This window comes from Citrus clementina, unplaced genomic scaffold (genome assembly GCF_000493195.1).
Source record: "Citrus clementina cultivar Clemenules unplaced genomic scaffold, Citrus_clementina_v1.0 scaffold_2, whole genome shotgun sequence".
Lineage (NCBI taxonomy): Eukaryota > Viridiplantae > Streptophyta > Magnoliopsida > Sapindales > Rutaceae > Citrus > Citrus x clementina.
This window is the reverse complement of record NW_006262688.1, coordinates 9,261,876-9,280,720: the sequence shown is the minus strand read 5'-3', so window position 1 is coordinate 9,280,720 and position 18,845 is coordinate 9,261,876. Positions and strand designations below refer to the sequence as shown.

The following is an 18,845-nucleotide window of genomic DNA, read 5'->3' as shown; positions in this document are numbered from 1 at the left end:
TAGTTTTTGAATAAATAATCACAATAATTAATATATTATTATAATTGAATAATTAATATTAATATTATTTGCTAATATATTTTATAATAATTATATTAATAATTATTATAATTAATTAGTATATTATGATAATTAATTAATTAAAAAAATTTACAATTAGTTAATATATTAATATATTATTGACAATAAAATAATAATAATAATAATCACTATATATATATATTGATGTGGAAAAATAAGGAAAAATTCCACATAGGATTTTTAGTTTACTGATTACCCCCCTCCCCGCGAAACCTATATATATTGGCCTCCATGTTCAATTGTAAAACACACCAAAATCCAAGTAATTTTCTTCTCTTCTCTCCTGAGCAAATTCTCTCTGCCCTTAGGTCTCAGCCTGATAGAATTCAAACATTTATTTGAAATTCGTGGGAATAGTGAGTTTGTGCTGCCAATACTATTAAATTAATTGTATTTTGCGAGACAGGTGCCAATATAATTCAAGCACTATTGCGAAGGTAGCGAATCTATTTTAAGGACAATGTAATTTTATAGGCCTCGAGTTAGTGAAAATTAATTTTTTAAAAATTTATTGACATATTGTTGATTTATTTATTATATCAATGCTATTTCAATTTATTTTATTACTATTATTATAAATTTGTGATAAGTGTATAAAAAACTTATTAGTAAGCTTAACTGCACTAGAAAGGTTCTAGCATGAAGGCTGTATATAACGCCTAAGGAATTTGGATTTCAAGTGGGATGATTGCGACCCCTCCAATCTTTTTTAGGAACTTAATTAGTATATTTTTACATACGAAGTGAGTGGTCTTATGTCATTGAAAGGAATAATAAAAATAATATCACTACAAAATACTCCAATTGTTGTGTTTACTGTCATAACAACTTGGGGAGTTAGGAAACTTCATCTATTAGGGCACTTGATAGTCACTTTTCACTGAATATTGGCCCTTTCGATCATAGTACCAAATAGCCTTGATCTGCTCTTGGTTGTGTAGTCAATGGGATGCTTGGGACTACATCTACATTTTTTTCAAAAGAAATTTCTGCTCAACCAAACCATTCTTCCTTTTTTTTTTTTTTTTTTTTCTTATTATGAATCAAAACTACAATTGCATCCAAAGGCATTGCTGGGCTAGAAAAAGGCTTAAAAGTTGATGGTCTTGCAATTCAGTTGCCTCTGTAAATTGATACTCAGCCAACATTACCAATCTTCCATTTGAATCCTTTAAGAATCACTTGTTTGTCCTACAAATATATTTCTCGAGATAATAGATGGATTTGAACCCATCGAATGGAAGCATTCAAAAAAATCAGTATCTCCGAAGTAATTTGCCTTTAAAACTCTAGAGCCTCCGTATCTCATTGGATAACTTGCGATTGAGAAGGCAGCATTTGAGATCAGAAGATGCAAAGATGATCCTGAAATTCCCTCTTCTAATCTTACAAGTTATTGCCTTCTCTCATCTTTCAGCGAGGATGCTTATACCCTCGCTTCACAGGATTTGTTGAGTGGATCGAAATTGTTAGCTAAGAAAAGGAGTGAGGCTGAAACGGTACTAATAGTTGCACCATGTTGGGCAGCTTGGAATCTTCATCTTTTATGAAAATAAACAGTAAAATTCTCAAATATGAGTGGCTAAAAGCATAAAGTGAAAACAAGAGGTACATTCCATAGGACTTGAGTTGTTTTTAACAGCCATCAGAGCCAGCTTTGACCCACACCAAAAGTAGGGCTCAGTATTCGAAACAAATTGAGAACTATTTTTTGTGGATTAGACGTCCCTCAGTGATGCGCCTAATCAATAAGAGGGGACCAATTAACTTTTTGATTTTCTAACAACAAATTATGAAACATTAAAAGAAGGTGAGACTTATTGTGGAACCTAACATAATTGTAAAAATGAACATGTCTTTATTTTATGAGACAGCACATCATCTCAGCAGCATGTTAGGATGGTACACTTAACCATAAAACATTTTCTCAAATAAAACTTTTGTATATTCATTCAAAAGATGGAGATCAGGTAACTGTCCTTACAAAATAACAATTAAAAAAGATAAAATGAGAAAATAAAAATGGAGTACTGCAAGATATTCTAAAATTTCATAATAAATTATTTGACATTCATAAAGTGGTTTGTAAGATAATGTAATTAATTCATTTAAAAATCTTGAAAATTTATTAACCATTTTATGAATGGGATGAAATTTTACTAAACGAATAACACTACAATGGTGTTTTCCGGAAGAAAAAGAAAAAATGGAAAATTGTATAATTGGGCCGGGCCTCGTTAACCTCCACGGCAGGCGAGTCCAACACAATCTTCACCATAATAACATTGAGATCCCTATTGTTTGACAAATAGCCATTAAGAACATACTTTACAACTTATAACCACAATAATCTTCTTGCGCAGAGCGTAAACCGTACTACTACAAACAGAAAAGAGACATCTGCGTTTCTGATTCTCTCTATCAAGGAGAAAGCTATGAGCGTTCTAGAGCAAAATTTTCCTGTGGTTCAGAAGAAGCTCTCTGTTGATTTAAAGGTATAAGCCTCATTTTGATTCTTTACTTTGTTTCTCCGCGAGCAAGAATTAACATACAGAAATTCTGCCCCTAATTTCGATTTTTCGACCATAAGCATAATCTGTTCGTTTTTATATATGTATATCGAGAAGCAGTAGTATCTGAGTTAAGGGTATATTGAAGCAGTAGTCACTTTGGTACAATTGGGTTGCTAAAATATTGCATAATGTAAATGTTATTTTGTTTGATTTCATATTCTCAATAAGTTTTAGTGACATGAATTTCTGGGTCAGTGTCATTTGGCTTATAAGATAGGCTTGTGTGATCTTAGCTGGGGTGACTGCTTCGTGTCCGTAGTGGTTCAGATAAAATGATCACATAATATTAAGTATGAGGTGAGTGAGATGTTTGAGTTCAATTGTGAAAAATTGGAGGGTTGTTTCCGAGTTTTTGAAATGTGTGGCTGTTAATAGTCTTATGCATAATGGGCAACTTTTGTTACTTGAATTTTTGAGTATTTTGATGATCTAGCTTCAAAGTTCTACGTGATTACAAGTGTTAAGTCTGTGACTATATTTTTTCTGTATATGGGGAAAAATCTACAGGGCTTCAACAGATGTGTGTTCTGCTTCATAGTTATCTTTGAATTATGTTTATGCATTTGATTGTACTTGAAAAGATAACTTATGCATGGCAAGCTCATTGTTTCTGCTGCGCATTGTCTGAGAGTGTCTTAAATGGCTCAATGTCTTCCAGTTTGCTCTTTCAGGTGTTTCTTGGTTAACGATAGGTTGAAAAACTTTGAAACACATCCATTGAAGTTTGAAGTATACACTTGACATATTTGAATTTGACATTTCTTCCTTAGTCTGTATTGGAACAACTAATGATCATGTCGGGTCTGTTCTAAGATGCTGTGTCATTAATTTTCTCTTCTGATATCTTAAATTTTGCCTGGCAGGGGAACAAAACAGATATAATCATTTGCAGTTATGATGATCATTTTCTTGTAAGTACGAGGCCTCCACTTTGTTTTGGTGTATGATGTCTGCATGTCTTTGTGACAATATATCTAATGTGTGAAATACTTCTCAGGTCATTGCAACTCAAATAGGAACAATGGGGACGATACTGCATGCCAGGTTTGTAATTTCTTTCCTCAAAAATTGTTGTGTCCAACTTTTTGTATTATTCACTGTTGTTCTTTATGGTCTCAACCAATCTTGTCAAGGGGACACTATATGAGCTATTAGTGGAAAAAATAGAGATTTCTTGTTTGAGTTGTTAAGATTGCGCATTATACATAACATCATAAACCTTACAAAATATAATTTGTGGCCCAAGGTTGTTGACCACTGTTTTCAGTGGAGTATACCTTGTGGTATCTTGTATCAGCTGTAAAGATTCAAGTGTTTAGTTGAGCTCTGTCTCTGTAACAGGTGAGCAAGCATAATTGGTTTATTTCATTGTTGAAACATGAAATTGAGATTATCACGTGGACGGACTCGGCTTTTTATTTTCTGATTTATTTCTCTTCAATATGATTGGTAGTTCGTGCAAAAAATAAAATAAAATAAAATTCTGAAAATACTTTAAATTAAAAGAAAATTTCTTTTATTTGGGGTTACAAATTTCTTAGTTAATGATATTCTTATTTTAATTAATATTATCTTTTCTTCTTGTCTTCTGTTGACCTTAGAATGAATGCATGTTTACTTTTATGCTTTTCTGTGTTTACCGGTTGCACTATCTAGATTGCACAATAATGTCTTTGAAGAATACGCTCTCTCTTATCCATCTGTCTGACCCTGTATCACTGGAAATAACTCTAAATTAAATATTGGTTAAAGAAAATAAGAGAAAGAAAGAAAAGCGTAGCGGGAGTTAAATATTGAGATGGTCACTTCACTTGCAAAAGATGGAGAGAGTTCTGTTAACAATTGCAGAAAGAGGAGGGGAGCATTAGAAACTAAAAGGCAAAATAGTTATTTTATATAGCTTGATTTTTGTTATTGTAATAACTTCTTTAAATGATTTTGGAGTTTTGAGGTACAGATATGTTTCTTCATTGCCAGGAAAGATGCAGATATATCAGTCCATCCAACTTTCAGTGTGTCCGTAATATTTGGAAAACGAGACGAGGTAATCACGCCCACATTGTAATATATTGACTAATCTCGTTTATAATTCTCTTGGTTTTGACTAACTTGCATATGTGTAGCCAATGCTAGTGGCATGTGCTCGTCAGCTGATTGAACACATAAGGTATGTTGAAGCTTCTATATGACATTTTCTGTGTCTTTATCAAAATTTACCTTAAGTATCATTGTGTCATTCTCTTATTAAGGTTTTCCTTTTTGTCAAGAGTAAAGCAGTCTGCTTGTTGATGTTCTTAAAAGGTCACATTAGTTTTCATGCATGTCTTGCAATAGAAATACAAGGATAGATAGTCAATCCATAAACATTAGAAGTTGATGTCAATAATGCTTTCAGATAGCTTATTTCTTAGTAATAGTTACCTAATTACAAACAGTTTACTTGTTTGCAGTAGCTCTGGCACTTCCCAGCCTTTGGTTCTGTCCCTTGGTCTTAAAGACCATTCTGCGGTATTGTCTGAATACACACATGCGCCCACATACACACATACACAGTGTGTGTGTGTGTATATACACACTCATTTTTTCAATAATGTAATGGTAAAATTCATAATTTGTCTTTTTGACAATAGAATTGTAAAATTCATAACTCCATGGGATTATGCAGGAGACACTGAAAGGCATTGTTTCTGCTGTCACTGAGAATCGCCTTTGGTAGCAAAATGTTGCTGTATTTTCAGTTGCAGATGCTTACTCGATCCTTGGACAACTTCCCTCTAATCAGCTACTGAAACTGCTATTTAAATTATGTTTGTCCGAGAGACATGATGAAATATGAACTAACTTGAGGTGCTGCTGCAAATATTGTCAGCCGACAGTGACTGATGGGCCAAATCGGGGTATTAAGAATGAGAACGTTACTTGACGATTTGTACATCCAAATTTTGAGTGTATTTTTTTCCCCCCTAAATGTTTTTCTTTTCAAGCTCCTCTGGTAATAAGCGCGGAATTGCCAATATTTTATTTAATTTTTTGTTTTGAATTTAAAATAACTACTGGAGCTAGAACATTCATGCTGACTCCTAATGAAATCGACTTAGCATAATTAATAAAAGATGGCTCCCCCTAATCTCGACATCTGAATTTGAGAGAGAGAGTAATATAACTATAATATAATGTCAATAAAATTACAACAATGTTACACATAATGAGACTCAACGAATGCATCTCAAAATTTGGGTCTGCCTTAGCACACGTTCAAACATATATTGTACACTAAAAATACAAAGTAAAGCACCCCTCTATACCCAAGAATTACCTATCAGGTTTTCTATGATCTCTTGCCCTGTAGAAACAGTCGAGCGCCCAATATATCAACATCCCCATCAAGCTTCATTTTCTTTTCTCATCTTTCCATCTGTCAAGCACCCAATATATCAACATCACCATCAAGCTTCGTTTACTTTTCTCATCTTTCCTTCTTCACCGACCACTGCATGCAATTGTTTTTCTAACTGCAAACAAAGCAAAAGATAACATACTTGTCTAATTACTAACAAAAGTTTAAAGAAAAACACATTGGCATCTAGGCCATGGTCCTACTTTAAGTGACTAACTTGAATACAATCAACTACACAAATCATGCAGGCCGTGGGATCATCAAATAAAAAGATAGTAAAAACCAAGGAAGTACAAAGTAAGTTTGCAAAGAATAAACAATACATTCAGACAGAAAAAAACAATGGAATTAATTAATTTCTACTTATCCATATTTAACATTTAATACAATGTTGGAACTTGTCCATATTTAACATTTACTACTATGTTGAAACTTGTCACAAGACGCATAGGGTTATACAATGGGATTGTTAGAATTATCTGACAAGTTTCCAGTTCACCTATTTTCGTCTTTCTTCCATCTAAGATGAGCAACAGTTTCAAAACACAGCAAAATTTATGAGAGTTGGAAGCCAAATCCTTCCTCTTTATGTTTTCTTCTCTCCTCCACCCCAAAACCTGAACTCTCATGTTTTGATCAAACTTCAATATGAGTATATCTACCCCACTACATATGTATTGCTAGTTAATGCTTATATAGCATTGGAGAAAATCAACTCATGCAAAATCTCTTCTTTTTGTAGTTTATTTTCTTCCCTTACCCAAAATCCAAACATTCATGTTTGATCAAACTTCAATATCAACTCATTGTGCCAAATCATTTGCAAAATTCTGATGACCAACATCAATTTGAAGTGATAAAGTAAACTGTACAAGATAAGAGAGTTTGCATGCTATTCAGTGCCACTTCCAAGGTGCACAACACAAGAAAGAAATACAAAAGTCCTAGACTTGTCCATCAAGGTACAATAACAAGAAACCAGAAGTGAACAATAAAGCAAACTATGCATAACCAGTTAAAACTAACACTCACCTGAGCATTTTTTATTTTTTGTCTCTGCAATTCTTCAGCAATGCTTGCAATTCTACCATCATAATTAAATCTTAGTCAAAGGTGAATACAGACTGAAAATTGAGCAATAATAATTTTTTCCTTATTCCTATTTTTATCTCATACCTCTGTTGCAAAGTAATCATCTGAGACTGCAGCTCCTTTTCCTTTGTAGAAGCAGGAGTTACCTGCAAGTTGTACAGAGTTAAGAGCACCCAGTGAAAAAGGCAAAATCACATTCCCATAGAAAAACAATAAAATAAAATGAAAAGATCTTTATGAACCACAATGACTCCCAAGAGTTGGCAACATGTTTTTCAGCATTATCCAACACTTAGAGACAACCCAATAAGTCTATTATTACTTCTCCACAGAGTTCTGGTTGCCACAATGCTTGCGCAAGACAATAAAGTGAAGGAGAAAGCAAGTTAGGGTATAAGACAGTCAGACTAAATTTACAATCCAGAGCTCAACATGCTGGTTTTGCACAGGGCTGAAGTTGGTAAGAACAAGGATTTCACGTGTTACCACATAACTCATTTATCAATTGACAGTCTGGAAATGAATACAAGAAATGAAATGAAACAATATCTAAAGAAAAAGATGATAAATATTCATTCATGTAGAAAGTTTCCTGTGGAAAGCTATACACTGCTATTGCATGCAAGGCCATAAGATTGACCAATATGCTAATTGAATCAAATAATCATTTGTCATGTTTTGGCTAGGATAGGCTGCCCCTCAATCCATACTTCAGTGGTAGAAGTCTGACGGTCGAGAGCCATTAAGTTTAGTGATAGTCAAAATATTATAACATGGACCGTGAATAAATAAAAGGATTTTGGAGATTTAGAATAAGACGATTTTTTGGGGGAAAGAGTAAGATTAATACCCTCAATTACTAAGGAATTTCAAGATTCTTCTTTCTTCTTCATTCATCTTAAATTGGGAAGAGGTCTTGGCTTAATTTTGTGAGATCACATGGTCATATAGAGCCTATAGATAATTTGTTCGACATTCAATTAAATAGATTTTTTTGTGATCTTTAGAGTTGCTTATTTGTGTGGACTTCTTGTCCACTTTTCTGTACCTGTCTCTTGTTTTTTCTTTAAATATAAATTTTTGTGTCCTATCAAAAGAGGGGAAAAAATCAAATAACAAAAATAAAAAACGTTGAATAACACCATAATAGTAGTTCCATTATTATGTAACATTGGCTGCAACAAATTTTTCTTTCTACATATTATATAAATATAAAAGAAAATAAAAATTGAAGGAGAGACAATTTTATGTTGTATTCTTTAACCTCATCAACCTAAAACATTACAGTCACATCGTCCCCATCACTAGCTTATTGCAGCCTTTTCCAGCATATGAAAGTGAATAAAATATCTTATTATTTTAAAGTAGAGCAAACAATGAGAGTAATGAGTTATAATGGTTTAGTTAATCAAGTCTCGGAAAGTTCTTGGACCTTTAAACCATCATCAAAATAACTCCTCAGATTTAGGAAGAAAAGAATATATATACCTGCAAGAGGTCATTAGTACCAGCATCAGCCGACTCTGCATGCTTACCTGTATAAAGCAGAGAAAATAGAAGCCAACAAGGTTATTGAATATAAGACTAAAGTTGTGGTGTATGAATGACAACAATGTGACAAGCATTACCAGAGGTTTCTTCCGCATACTTGATCAGTCTAATAATTTCTTCCTGTCCACATTAATTTACAGAAACAAATAGTAAAAAGTGTATCCTGGACATAAAATATATAATAAAGGGCATATGGCAGTTAAAGAGAAACATACTCTTTGCATGGTGTTTTGTTGCAAAATGAATTGCAGGGATGGGAGAAGTGAGGCAGCTGTAAAATTTGGGGTAGTTGGACTCATTGAGCCTCCACTAACTGGGCTAAAGATGCTGTTAATAGGTCCCTGAATGAGAGAAAATCAAGGCGATGGTTACAAAGCGATTGCCTAGAAGAAAAATTGCTAAGTTCCATAATGCTGTTAGTGAAGTCATCTGAAAAATATGCAAATTGAAATAAGAATGGATATTATATGTCACCCTGGCCCATCTCAAAAAGCTAAGTTAATTGGTTATTCAACGAATTACTTCCCTAAAAATAAAATGTTAGTTAAAATAAATATGTATGCAGAGTGTTCATTACAAGAAAAAAAACATCCATAGACGCTGACCAAGAAGCTCATGAAGAGTATTCATTAGAAGACATAAAATATCCATGCCTACTAACCAATAAGCTCTAATGAGGAATATAGTGTGTATAAGAATTGATGAAAAATAAAAAAAACTTGGGAATTCCTAGCAATACTAAGAACAAGAAACAATCAACAGATGGACATGTCAGACACAAGTAAACCATAACATGCAATGTGAAAACAATATAAAATAAACACTCTACTACCTAAAGCCTCCAGTTAACTGGCAATTAAAATAACAATGGACATGCAGCAGCACCAATTGTAAACTAGCAAAATGACAAATAAATTTACAAATTCATGCATTATTCATGATTTCTCAGGTTGACATGTTAGCCACGTGATATGATAGGTGAAACCTAGCTTCCATTTTTCCTTTTATTTTGTTATCATCTTTGTATTGTTGGTTTCAATTTCAAAAGAAGAAAAAAATTTTAACACTCAACTCAAAAACATGATTCATAAATTTGTGGCAATTTAATTATAAGTTACTTCATAGATCAGGACTTATTAACAAGAGATTCCCATTTGATCTCAGAAAATTTTGCAGCCAAAACTGAAGTGCTGACAAAAGAATCTTAGTAGACAATGACTGCTTCATGCAATTTAATATTGACTACTTACATAAATAGATAAGTCAACTAGATAGGTTAATGGCTACAATATAAATCAATCAGTGTTAATGTCCATAAAATAACGTGAACTAGCTACGGTAGAGTCAACATTTGCATATGATAAGTCCTAGTGTTCTTTAGGAAACCACATGATTCCAGTGGATCACCTTCAAGTCGACTGAAGGCTGAGTTGGGTCTGGCTTATACTATAGCATGATATTACAAATATACCTTGGGGCTCAGTTCTGCTGAAGTAACTTTAAAGCGTCCTTTACGTTGGACAACTGCTCCTTCTGATGTATCTTCTGCTGCATTAACAGAAACAACAAAAGAATAGTCATATTATAGGTATAAACAAGAAACAATGGCTCCAATTTAGATTGTTAAAAAAAAAAAAACCAAGAAAATCACAGCAAAAATACCAGATGGAAGGTTATTTGTATCTCTTCTCTGGCGATACAACAGTGGTCCACTATAGTTTCGCTCAGATTGATTTTTTGGCTGCAGAGAATCCCTTCAAAATATTTTCAAGATATCAGAGTTATTGTAATTCTCAATCCGAACTTTTTATTTAAGTAAATGATAGAGAAAACTTGAAAGGCAATCAATAATCAACTTAATACAGTATAGTATAACAGCAGCAGGTTTTTGACAGAAAGGCAGTATTTTGAAAATGATGTATGTCTTACCATCAAAACCAGGCTCATGAAGGTAGAAGACGCGCCAAAAGATATGCCTTTTGACTCGATGAATCTAAGAGTTATATTTTTCCAAGAACAATTGGAATGCAATATGCATTTTAGGTGGTTTTACAACCAGACTGAGAATATACATCTTCAGATTTGGAGTATTATATCTAATTAAGTTTGAAAAAAGATTGCAGACTCATCAAATTTTAATTTTAGTTCAACAACATAAAATTGAGGAAGACAACAAACGTAGAAACATAATATATGTATTCTGCAGGTGAACATAAAAAAAAAAGAAAAAAAAAGCTAAGAATCCTTCATTCAGTTCTCTTCTGACAGCAAGTACAACTCTATAAGGACATAATATAAGTACAAGTACAATAAAGCTTACCTATCAGCTTCACCAACAGCCTTCTTAGAAGAAAATGCATTATCAGGTATTAGTGAACCGCTCAAAAATTTTTTATGCTCAAGAATTACATGACGTGGTAAAGAGCTACTTCGCCCTGAATTCTCACCCTCGTTTCTTCCAGATTCTTGGTCTATGGCTCCCAAAGACCCCTTTGAAAGAAACTGATCAGTATCTAAATGAGCGGTGCCTTTCCAACTAGGACTAGTTGCACCCTCATCGTCCTCACCAACATCGAAACAACCTCTGCAAAAATAAGAGGGGCAAAATACTGAGATGATTCCAAACCGTGACAACTTTCTCATGTCCAATTTTCTAGTGCCAATGCACAGGAACTGTAATCAAAATGATTGCAAGTGTTAAAGTTACTACTTGACCTAAAAGCTTAAGCTAGGGTCAATACTCTCCTCACTTGCACAAGCACATGAACTAAAAACAATCATCACAAACTTAAACCACCCCCCCCCCCCCCCCCCCAAAAAAAAAGATAAAATTTATTATAATCTAAATAATTAACATTAAGGAGATTCAACATATACCACGAGGTCAAACTGATTATGATACCATATTAAGTTCTCACTTGACCTAAAAGATCAAGATTTTAAGTGTCAAGCTCTAGGATAAGGGAAAAAAGAAAGAAGTTTCTTAGTACATCATTTCTTTTATAATCGACTTTATTCACACAGAGTCTCCAAATGAAAACTTTTGGCAAATGCCACCCAATAGCCTTGAAGACACTATGGTCATTATTAACTTATTGGCAGTGAAAATGCCAGGAAAAAAATCATTACTTTAGTGCTTGAAGAGGTTTGATAGGAAATGAGGCAAGCGAACTCTCCAAATCATGAAGATTATTGAAGCCATCCTGATGCAAACAAAAGAAGAGAGAAATTTTATGACAATGTGAGACCAAAAAAAAAATATTCCTGGAAAATACTTTATGCATATGTAATGCTTACGTCCTGACTTGTTGTAGCATTTGAATGATTACCACTCTCTGTGGACAGCCTTTCTGCTGGAACCTCAACATCAGCATGGTTTTGCTTCCCACTACTATTGGGATCTTCTGCATTTGACATACAATCATAATCCTGGATCTGCAGGCAACACAAAGCTTCGGATAATAAGAAACAGAAGTACAAGTTTTAACACCAATGAAAAACATGGGAATAGCTTGTACAGACACCAAGATAAATGAGATCACTTACAAGGGCAGCCTGACTTTTTAAATCCTCAAGGTTGAAATTCCAGGCACTTATTCCTCTTATGTACTCTTGCTGCAAGGTTAACATTGTTCAGACATATAATGACATTAATTACAGATAGGCAGAAGCCAAGAAATATAGAACTGTATCTAAGGAATTAGCCTTCTCTTTAGGACCATGCAAGAGAATACAAGCAACCATATTGGGGGTCATTATAGATGACAACAAGCAAGGCAACAGCAGTTTAAAGAATTACGAACTGATCCTTAAGAAAATAAGCTTAATGGTGGGTAAGACATTAAGATAGGAAAAATGTTAAAATGAAACCATATTTTGGTGTTAAACCATCAATATGATCAGCCGTCTATAGCAGATCTGTTTCAGCCTATAAACTTTTCTAACCAAAAAATAAGTCTTCAACCAAACAATGCTGTGTTCTGCAGGAAGGCAAAAGAATCCCGGCCATAAACTTGATTTCAAGTGTTCAACCTGATAAGACATCTCTTTCTGCTCCTGATCATTAAAAGTATGACAGATACAGAACAAGACAAGCCAATGAACAACTACCTAAATATCCCTCAAAGAACATGGCTAAAATCTTCCTGAAGTTAATGGTAAATTCACAAAGAGATTGAGGTCCAACTAAATCAAAAATCAACAGAAGGTTTTCAGATCCCTGGAACATCTGATAATTGCGAGACGGGGTGCTTTTGCATAAATATCAGGATGCAAACAATGCACAAAATAACGAAATTGTTAAGCATTCCACACAACTTAGGAAGAGTTAAAAAAGAAGGATCTGAGTAACAGAAATTTGTTATGGCTATCTTGCAGAGGTAAGTAATGAATAATATGGCACAACAACGACGTTTAAAGTTACTATGTTATTTCTTTTTGTTTTTTAATCTATTTTATAGGTAGCTTGTTCTTCGTGGCATTTATTTATAAGGAAAATCCTCTTTGCATAACTGCCAAACACACACCACAAATTGTTGAAACCTGTCAACTTAACTCATAAAATATTAGTGCCTCTGTTTTATACTTGAATAATGGAAAGCTGTATTCCTCACCTGTGATAATTGCTCTTTATCCTCATAGAGAGCCTTATTTTGCACAAGTAGATCAGCCTCTTTTGCCTGAGCACGAAAGACATCAAAGGAAGTCCAATGACATTAGGCTCATTTCAGAAGGAATTCTTGTTCTTGAAAAATATAACACATTGGACAAGCAAGAGACCTTCAGCATCCTGAAACGTTCACCTAATGGAGCAAGATTATCGACAATGGAACGAGCCAGAAAATCATTTGAACGTGCGTGTTTGAAAAAATGGTGTTTCATTAGCTTTTCTGCTGTTGGACGTTTTTTAGGATCCTTCACTAGGCAAGCTGTTACCAACTCTTTAAAAGACTGGAAAAATAAAGCATTTTCAGAGGGGTTATTTTGCACTTTCAGAAGACTATTAATAGAAGCTACCAAACAAAAAGTGCTCACATACAGACCTTTGAGAACCTCTTGTCTCTTTCATAATCAAGACCTGGAGGTGCATTTTGTAAGGTCATCAACAAAACCTGCATGAAAAATAAGAGGATAAGATAAAGACATGTACTAACACAATATGAACGTATGACATATTTCAAATAAGAGGTTTACTTTCATTGGTGGATACTTCGAAAAGGGGGCATGCCCATGAGCGAGTTCCAATGCTGTTATTCCAAATGACCAGATATCTGCTCTGTTCATAGAAAGAGATCTTATGAAAACTCAAAGCCAACTCAAAATAACATTAAGACCCTTGAAACAAGAAAGAAAAACTGAAATAAGATGCAGAGAAGAAAGCAACCCACTCACTTAAAGTCATATCCATGCAATTGCTGCATAACTTCAGGAGCCATCCTGAGAAAGAAGAATATAAGTGTAAATTTGTATGTACAGAAATTTAAGCAATTACCCTGTGCAATTCAGCATACCGAAATGACTAGAAGGACAAGTGAGAATAATTACCAGCATGGAGTTCCAACAAAAGTATTTCTGGAACGTTGCCTATCTCCAGCATCAAACATGCATGCTGATACACCAAAGTCTGCTAACTTGATCGCACCATTAGAATCAATTAAAATATTTCCAGCCTGTAGAGGGATACTATAAGTATAAGCAATCGTAGTGCAGAACCATTCTCCAAATTGAACGAGCCAAAAGTGAAACAATTGAAGGATAACAAAACAGTATTCAACAAAATCAAGTGATCAGTACCTTACCTGTCAAAGGAACAACAAGACAGACATCACTGATGAGAAGATATAAAAGAGATGGAATAATGCATATCAGAAAGCATTTGTTTCATTTTTCAGAAATTAAAGACATTGATAATACTTTGATCAGGAAAGTTCTGTACAGTTCTTTGTCAAACCAATTGACTAACCAGGATTGGAAGTAATTCCACTTTATAATATGACATTATTGATACAAGAAATTTTAAGGGTTAAAAAAAAGAAGATTCTAATCTAGTCCGAAACAACTTCCTAGAAAATTTTCATTTCACTCTTTATTTCTCTTTTCCCAACTAGTACAACATCTTTATAAAGGTGAGTCAGTTCTCATCACAATATTGACTTGAGAGTTCTATTTCAAGTAAACCACCAGATCAGTTTTATAAAGAAGGAAAAAAAAAAAAGAGAGAGAGTAAACCACCAGATCAAATTGTTATCATGTACTTACGTAATGTAAGTGAGATTATCAGGAAAAAGTAGGATATTTTCTTTACTACAATTTCTTCTCAAAGAGATTTTCTCATTTAAAATTGAGTAATGGTAGGGATCCTAAGTCCTAACTATTAATACCTTCCTCTTTTTACCCTACAAAAATGTGGCGATTTCTTTCTCGCCACATCACCCACAACAGAGCTAAGACTGCAAACTTATGCTTATACTTTTCTTAGAGACAATCACTCCTAACTTCGGTAATTAACCATAAACAGAGCAGAAATTGAAAAAGGTTTATTAGCCATAAACAGAGCAGTAATTGAAAAAGGTTTTAAGGGAAAGTAGGATACCTTCACATCTCTATGGATATGCCCATGGAAATGGAGATAAACTAGAGCTTTGAGGGTCTCACGCAACAACGTTGCAATAACAGGCTCTTCAAAACCTTCTGGATATGCTGATTTCATTATATGAAGACAGGATCCCCCTGCCATGTATGGCATCACAACCCAAAGGCAATGACCCGTAGTGAAAGAGCAATGGGCCCTTAATACATTAGGATGATTAGTCACTCTCATGGTTTGCACCTCTCGCCTAATACCATCCTGTATCATTTGCAAGGAAAAACTCTTTAATCTGATACAGAATGTATTTTCTAGTGAAACTTAAATGAATACAGTTGGAGTCCTCTTATTGATGTGAAAATGGAATATGGGGGTTACTGACACTCAATGTCGAGACAAATTAAAACAATTAGTGTTAGGCAGAACAATGAAAGAAAACCATTGAACCATGATGTGTCAAATTCATCTTTGATTCCTTTTCCCTGTATTCTGGTAAGCAATGGAACTTTCAAAATAGTGATACATTAAGTAAAAAGAGGAAAAGAACAAATGGCATTTTTTTTCTGTAGAAAGGAAAAAGAAATACAGACACAAATTCAAACCATTTTTTTTTTCTTTTCTTTTTCCCATGCAAGGGCAAAAATAACAGACAAGAGGATGTTGCCCTAAATCTGATGCACACATATGCTAGTACATATATGTGAACAGTGCGCATAAGTAAACAGCATCATATACAAAGAATATAATAGCAAATTAAATAGAATTAACAAATGTGTTTCCGTACACAATATAAATAACCATAAGTCTACTAAACTAATGAAAAGGTAGTGCACTTACTAAGTCATTATTGCACTTTTCCAGATCAAGAACCTTGATAGCTACTATTTCATTAAGTGGAATGCAGAGAGCCCTGTAGACAGTGGCGCTGACTCCTTCACCAACTTCTTCATATAACCTATAGTCTTTTGCATCAACAGGAAACCGTTTCTCCACAACAAGATCCATGGTTTCTTCTTATAGCGCACTATTAACATCTCCTTTACCAACAGATGTACCAGTGGAATTAAATAAAATATATATCGGGCACACGAGAGTCAATTTAATGCGGGGCTTCTTCCAATTGGGAAGCATTTTCCCTATCTTCAGCAGAAAAAAATCTGTGAATCCAGTGAAGTCATCAAGATGATCATTTAATCAATATTCTTTGCCTGTGTGGTCATAAAAACTCCAGAGCCTGGATAATCAGAAAAGCCCTTGAACTATACTATCAATATATAAGTGTAGATCCAAGTATTCATCCGACAAAGCAAATACTTTGTATCCAATCTCAAGTATTTTCAACTGAACTACCTCATCAAGTAGTGAAAATTCAAACAAGACATAGGCCTGAAAGGAAACACATTTGAGTACTATCAGAAAAGAGTTTTACAAAGGCAACAAATAGAAATAGGGCTAGAAACTGTCGTTTGTTTATCTCCTGTATCATTAAAAATTCTGCAGACGACAAAAATGCTCCAAATCTATCTAAGTCATCCTCATGAGATGATCCAATATGCGCAAGAAAAATAAGTTGTCTGTCGTATTCCTACAAAACCAAAATGCCAGAAGTTTGGTTATTCTGTAACCAATAGCAAAAAGAATGCATCTATCACTTTTTCTTTTTTAAAGTAGTTTTCTACAACATATTTTAAAGTAATAAATTAACAAAACTCACAGATAAATTTAAATGAAAAAGAATTCGCAATAAAATTAATGCCCTATTCACATCCAAGTCTGATAAGCTTAGCAACCACCACTGGTTTGTCCTATGTTGAAACAAGACCACGTAACAAAACTATAAACCCACAGCCGGCTATGGCTAGCACATCATGCCCCTTGATGAGCTGATTAATCTTATCTGTTTCTACTCTGTTCCTCTAAGAAGTAAGAAGCGTGTGTGTGAAAATGCATGCTGGGACATGTATGCATAAATTTGGCACGTACTCCAAGAAGCAATAGACACGATCGCTTTGCTCGAAAACAGACACATATCAGAGTCAGACTAATCTCCAAGTTTAAACAACTGAGATTTTCATGTCTGAAAACCATTACCAGAAGCGAAACCAATTAAGGAACATCAAAAACACATTTCCTTCTTTTTGTTTCAGGTTCTTACTGAGCCCACTTTTCAGAGAAGTGAAAATCACAGAACAAATTTTGCACAAAATACCCATTATCTCAACTTCCATAATACCACCAAACAAGCCACTAGTCACATGCATTATACCAATGCACACACAACTTCTATGCTATCAATCAAAATCCAAAGCAACATCAACGTAAACAAATGAGTTCAAACTTTAAAAAATTCCTTAATCAAATAAAGTCATTTGCACAAACAATTTCAATCAACTTAGAGCTAGAAAAAATTTAATTACGATTAAAAATGGAAACTTAAGATTTAGAGCACCAGCACAAATCCTAGGGTTTCGATGGTCCTTTTGAAGTAGAAAAGAGCTTGTAAGAAGCGCAAAGAGAAAGTTGTAGAAATGAATCTGACCTGCTTTAGATTAAGTACAAAACGATGTCGGATTCAGCTTTATAGTACGGTCAATCAGTTTCAGTTTTCTGTTCGACAAACACGATGACGAATTAACGATGATGATGAGACTCTCAGATTTCTCTCTTCTGTCTCCAACTGTCGAGCCTTTGAAGGTCCAGAGATCGAATCTTTCACCATTTACAGGAGAAACAATACTTAACAAGTGACTCCCTTCTTAATTTATCTCCTACACTTTTTTATTTTATTTTATTTTTGTTTTCTATTTATTTAGTATTAATTTTTTTAAACTTTTTTTTTCCTATTCGCAATTGTAATTTTTGTTTTACCCGTATAATTATTATAAAAATTAGATTTTTCTGTGATATTCTGTGATTTTTCACATGGGTTGTTTTAAATCTTTAGATTTAAATATTAACTCTATCCTTTTCAAAAAAAAAAAATATTAACTTTATCATTAGTTAAGTAATAGTTCATATTTAAAATTAAATTAATCAATTTACATTAAATAGAGTTGCTTATAAATTTAATGTGAAAAAAAAGTTGTGATTCATCATAACTTTTTTCTACTTTTATTTTATAAATAATTTTTTTAACCAGTTTGAGTTTGTTAATTAGTATAATATTTTTAAAGAATTTATAACTTATATAAATATTTTTTATTGTTGATTAAAATCTAAACATGTATATTTAAAAAAAAAAACCAGATATGTAAGCGAAAATTAACTGGAAAAAAATAATTTTTTGAGAGAGCGGGGGGGCAAGGCAAGGCTGCAAGGCAGCTGTTGAGGCAAATTCTACTGGGGCCCGCCAAGGAGATTTTAAGACTTAAGTTGCGGGGTTTCAGACTTTCAGTAGGTGAAAAAATCGCGATAAGGCGTTGTATTGATCGTATCGGCATTTTATCGGGGAAAATCGTTAGATCGAGATGAGAGATCCCAACACCTGTATTTGGCTCGACTCTGAACTCTGAAGCATGATTGGCTGGAATACTACAAGTTCATTATTCTTTTTTTTTTTCCAAAA

The 18,845-nt window shown here is 33.8% G+C and overlaps 2 protein-coding genes across 4 annotated transcripts; one reads left to right on the top strand and one right to left on the bottom strand.

The window, feature by feature from the left end:
• Positions 1–2,433: 2,433 nt before the first annotated feature.
• On the top strand, positions 2,434–5,670 carry LOC18051069. Its single transcript, XM_006446454.2, has 7 exons — positions 2,434–2,576; positions 3,518–3,565; positions 3,652–3,698; positions 4,632–4,698; positions 4,778–4,821; positions 5,105–5,162; positions 5,320–5,670. The coding sequence occupies exons 1-7, from the start codon at positions 2,517–2,519 to the stop codon at positions 5,368–5,370; spliced, it is 375 nt and encodes a 124-aa protein (XP_006446517.2). The 5' UTR covers positions 2,434–2,516; the 3' UTR covers positions 5,371–5,670.
• A 134-nt stretch (positions 5,671–5,804) lies between these two features.
• Positions 5,805–18,040, bottom strand: LOC18050690 (serine/threonine-protein kinase BLUS1). 3 transcript variants are annotated; one of them, XM_006446451.2, is made up of 21 exons: positions 17,820–18,040; positions 16,118–16,865; positions 15,287–15,541; positions 14,239–14,363; positions 14,086–14,130; positions 13,888–13,969; positions 13,737–13,805; positions 13,474–13,644; positions 13,308–13,373; positions 12,241–12,309; positions 11,992–12,129; positions 11,824–11,897; positions 11,015–11,278; positions 10,357–10,448; positions 10,166–10,242; positions 8,910–9,035; positions 8,772–8,814; positions 8,632–8,678; positions 7,228–7,289; positions 7,084–7,135; positions 5,805–6,166 (listed from the first exon to the last, which is right to left on the bottom strand). In XM_006446451.2, the coding sequence occupies exons 2-21, from the start codon at positions 16,283–16,285 to the stop codon at positions 6,101–6,103; spliced, it is 2,091 nt and encodes a 696-aa protein (XP_006446514.1). In that variant the 5' UTR covers positions 16,286–16,865; positions 17,820–18,040; the 3' UTR covers positions 5,805–6,100. The 3 variants fall into 3 exon arrangements, with proteins under 3 accessions (XP_006446514.1, XP_024045945.1, XP_024045946.1); XM_024190177.1 differs by having other exon boundaries at positions 10,166–10,239; XM_024190178.1 differs by lacking the exon at positions 13,474–13,644.
• Positions 18,041–18,845: the final 805 nt, after the last annotated feature.

What these genes read in the sequence shown, in the direction of transcription:
- LOC18051069 (XM_006446454.2), top strand. Translation starts at nt 2,517, where the DNA reads ATGAGCGTTCTAGAGCAAAATTTTCCTGTGGTTCAGAAGAAGCTCTCT. An exon ending in GTTATGATGATCATTTTCTT is followed by an intron (nt 3,566 to 3,651) that starts GTAAGTACGAGG and finishes AATACTTCTCAG; the next exon opens with GTCATTGCAACTCAAATAGG. An exon ending in TATTTGGAAAACGAGACGAG is followed by an intron (nt 4,699 to 4,777) that starts GTAATCACGCCC and finishes GCATATGTGTAG; the next exon opens with CCAATGCTAGTGGCATGTGC.
- LOC18050690 (XM_006446451.2), bottom strand. Translation starts at nt 16,285, where the DNA reads ATGGATCTTGTTGTGGAGAAACGGTTTCCTGTTGATGCAAAAGACTAT. An exon ending in CAGCAGAACTGAGCCCCAAG is followed by an intron (nt 9,036 to 10,165) that starts GTATATTTGTAA and finishes TCTCTCATTCAG; the next exon opens with GGACCTATTAACAGCATCTT. An exon ending in ATGATTACTTTGCAACAGAG is followed by an intron (nt 7,136 to 7,227) that starts GTATGAGATAAA and finishes TTATGATGGTAG; the next exon opens with AATTGCAAGCATTGCTGAAG.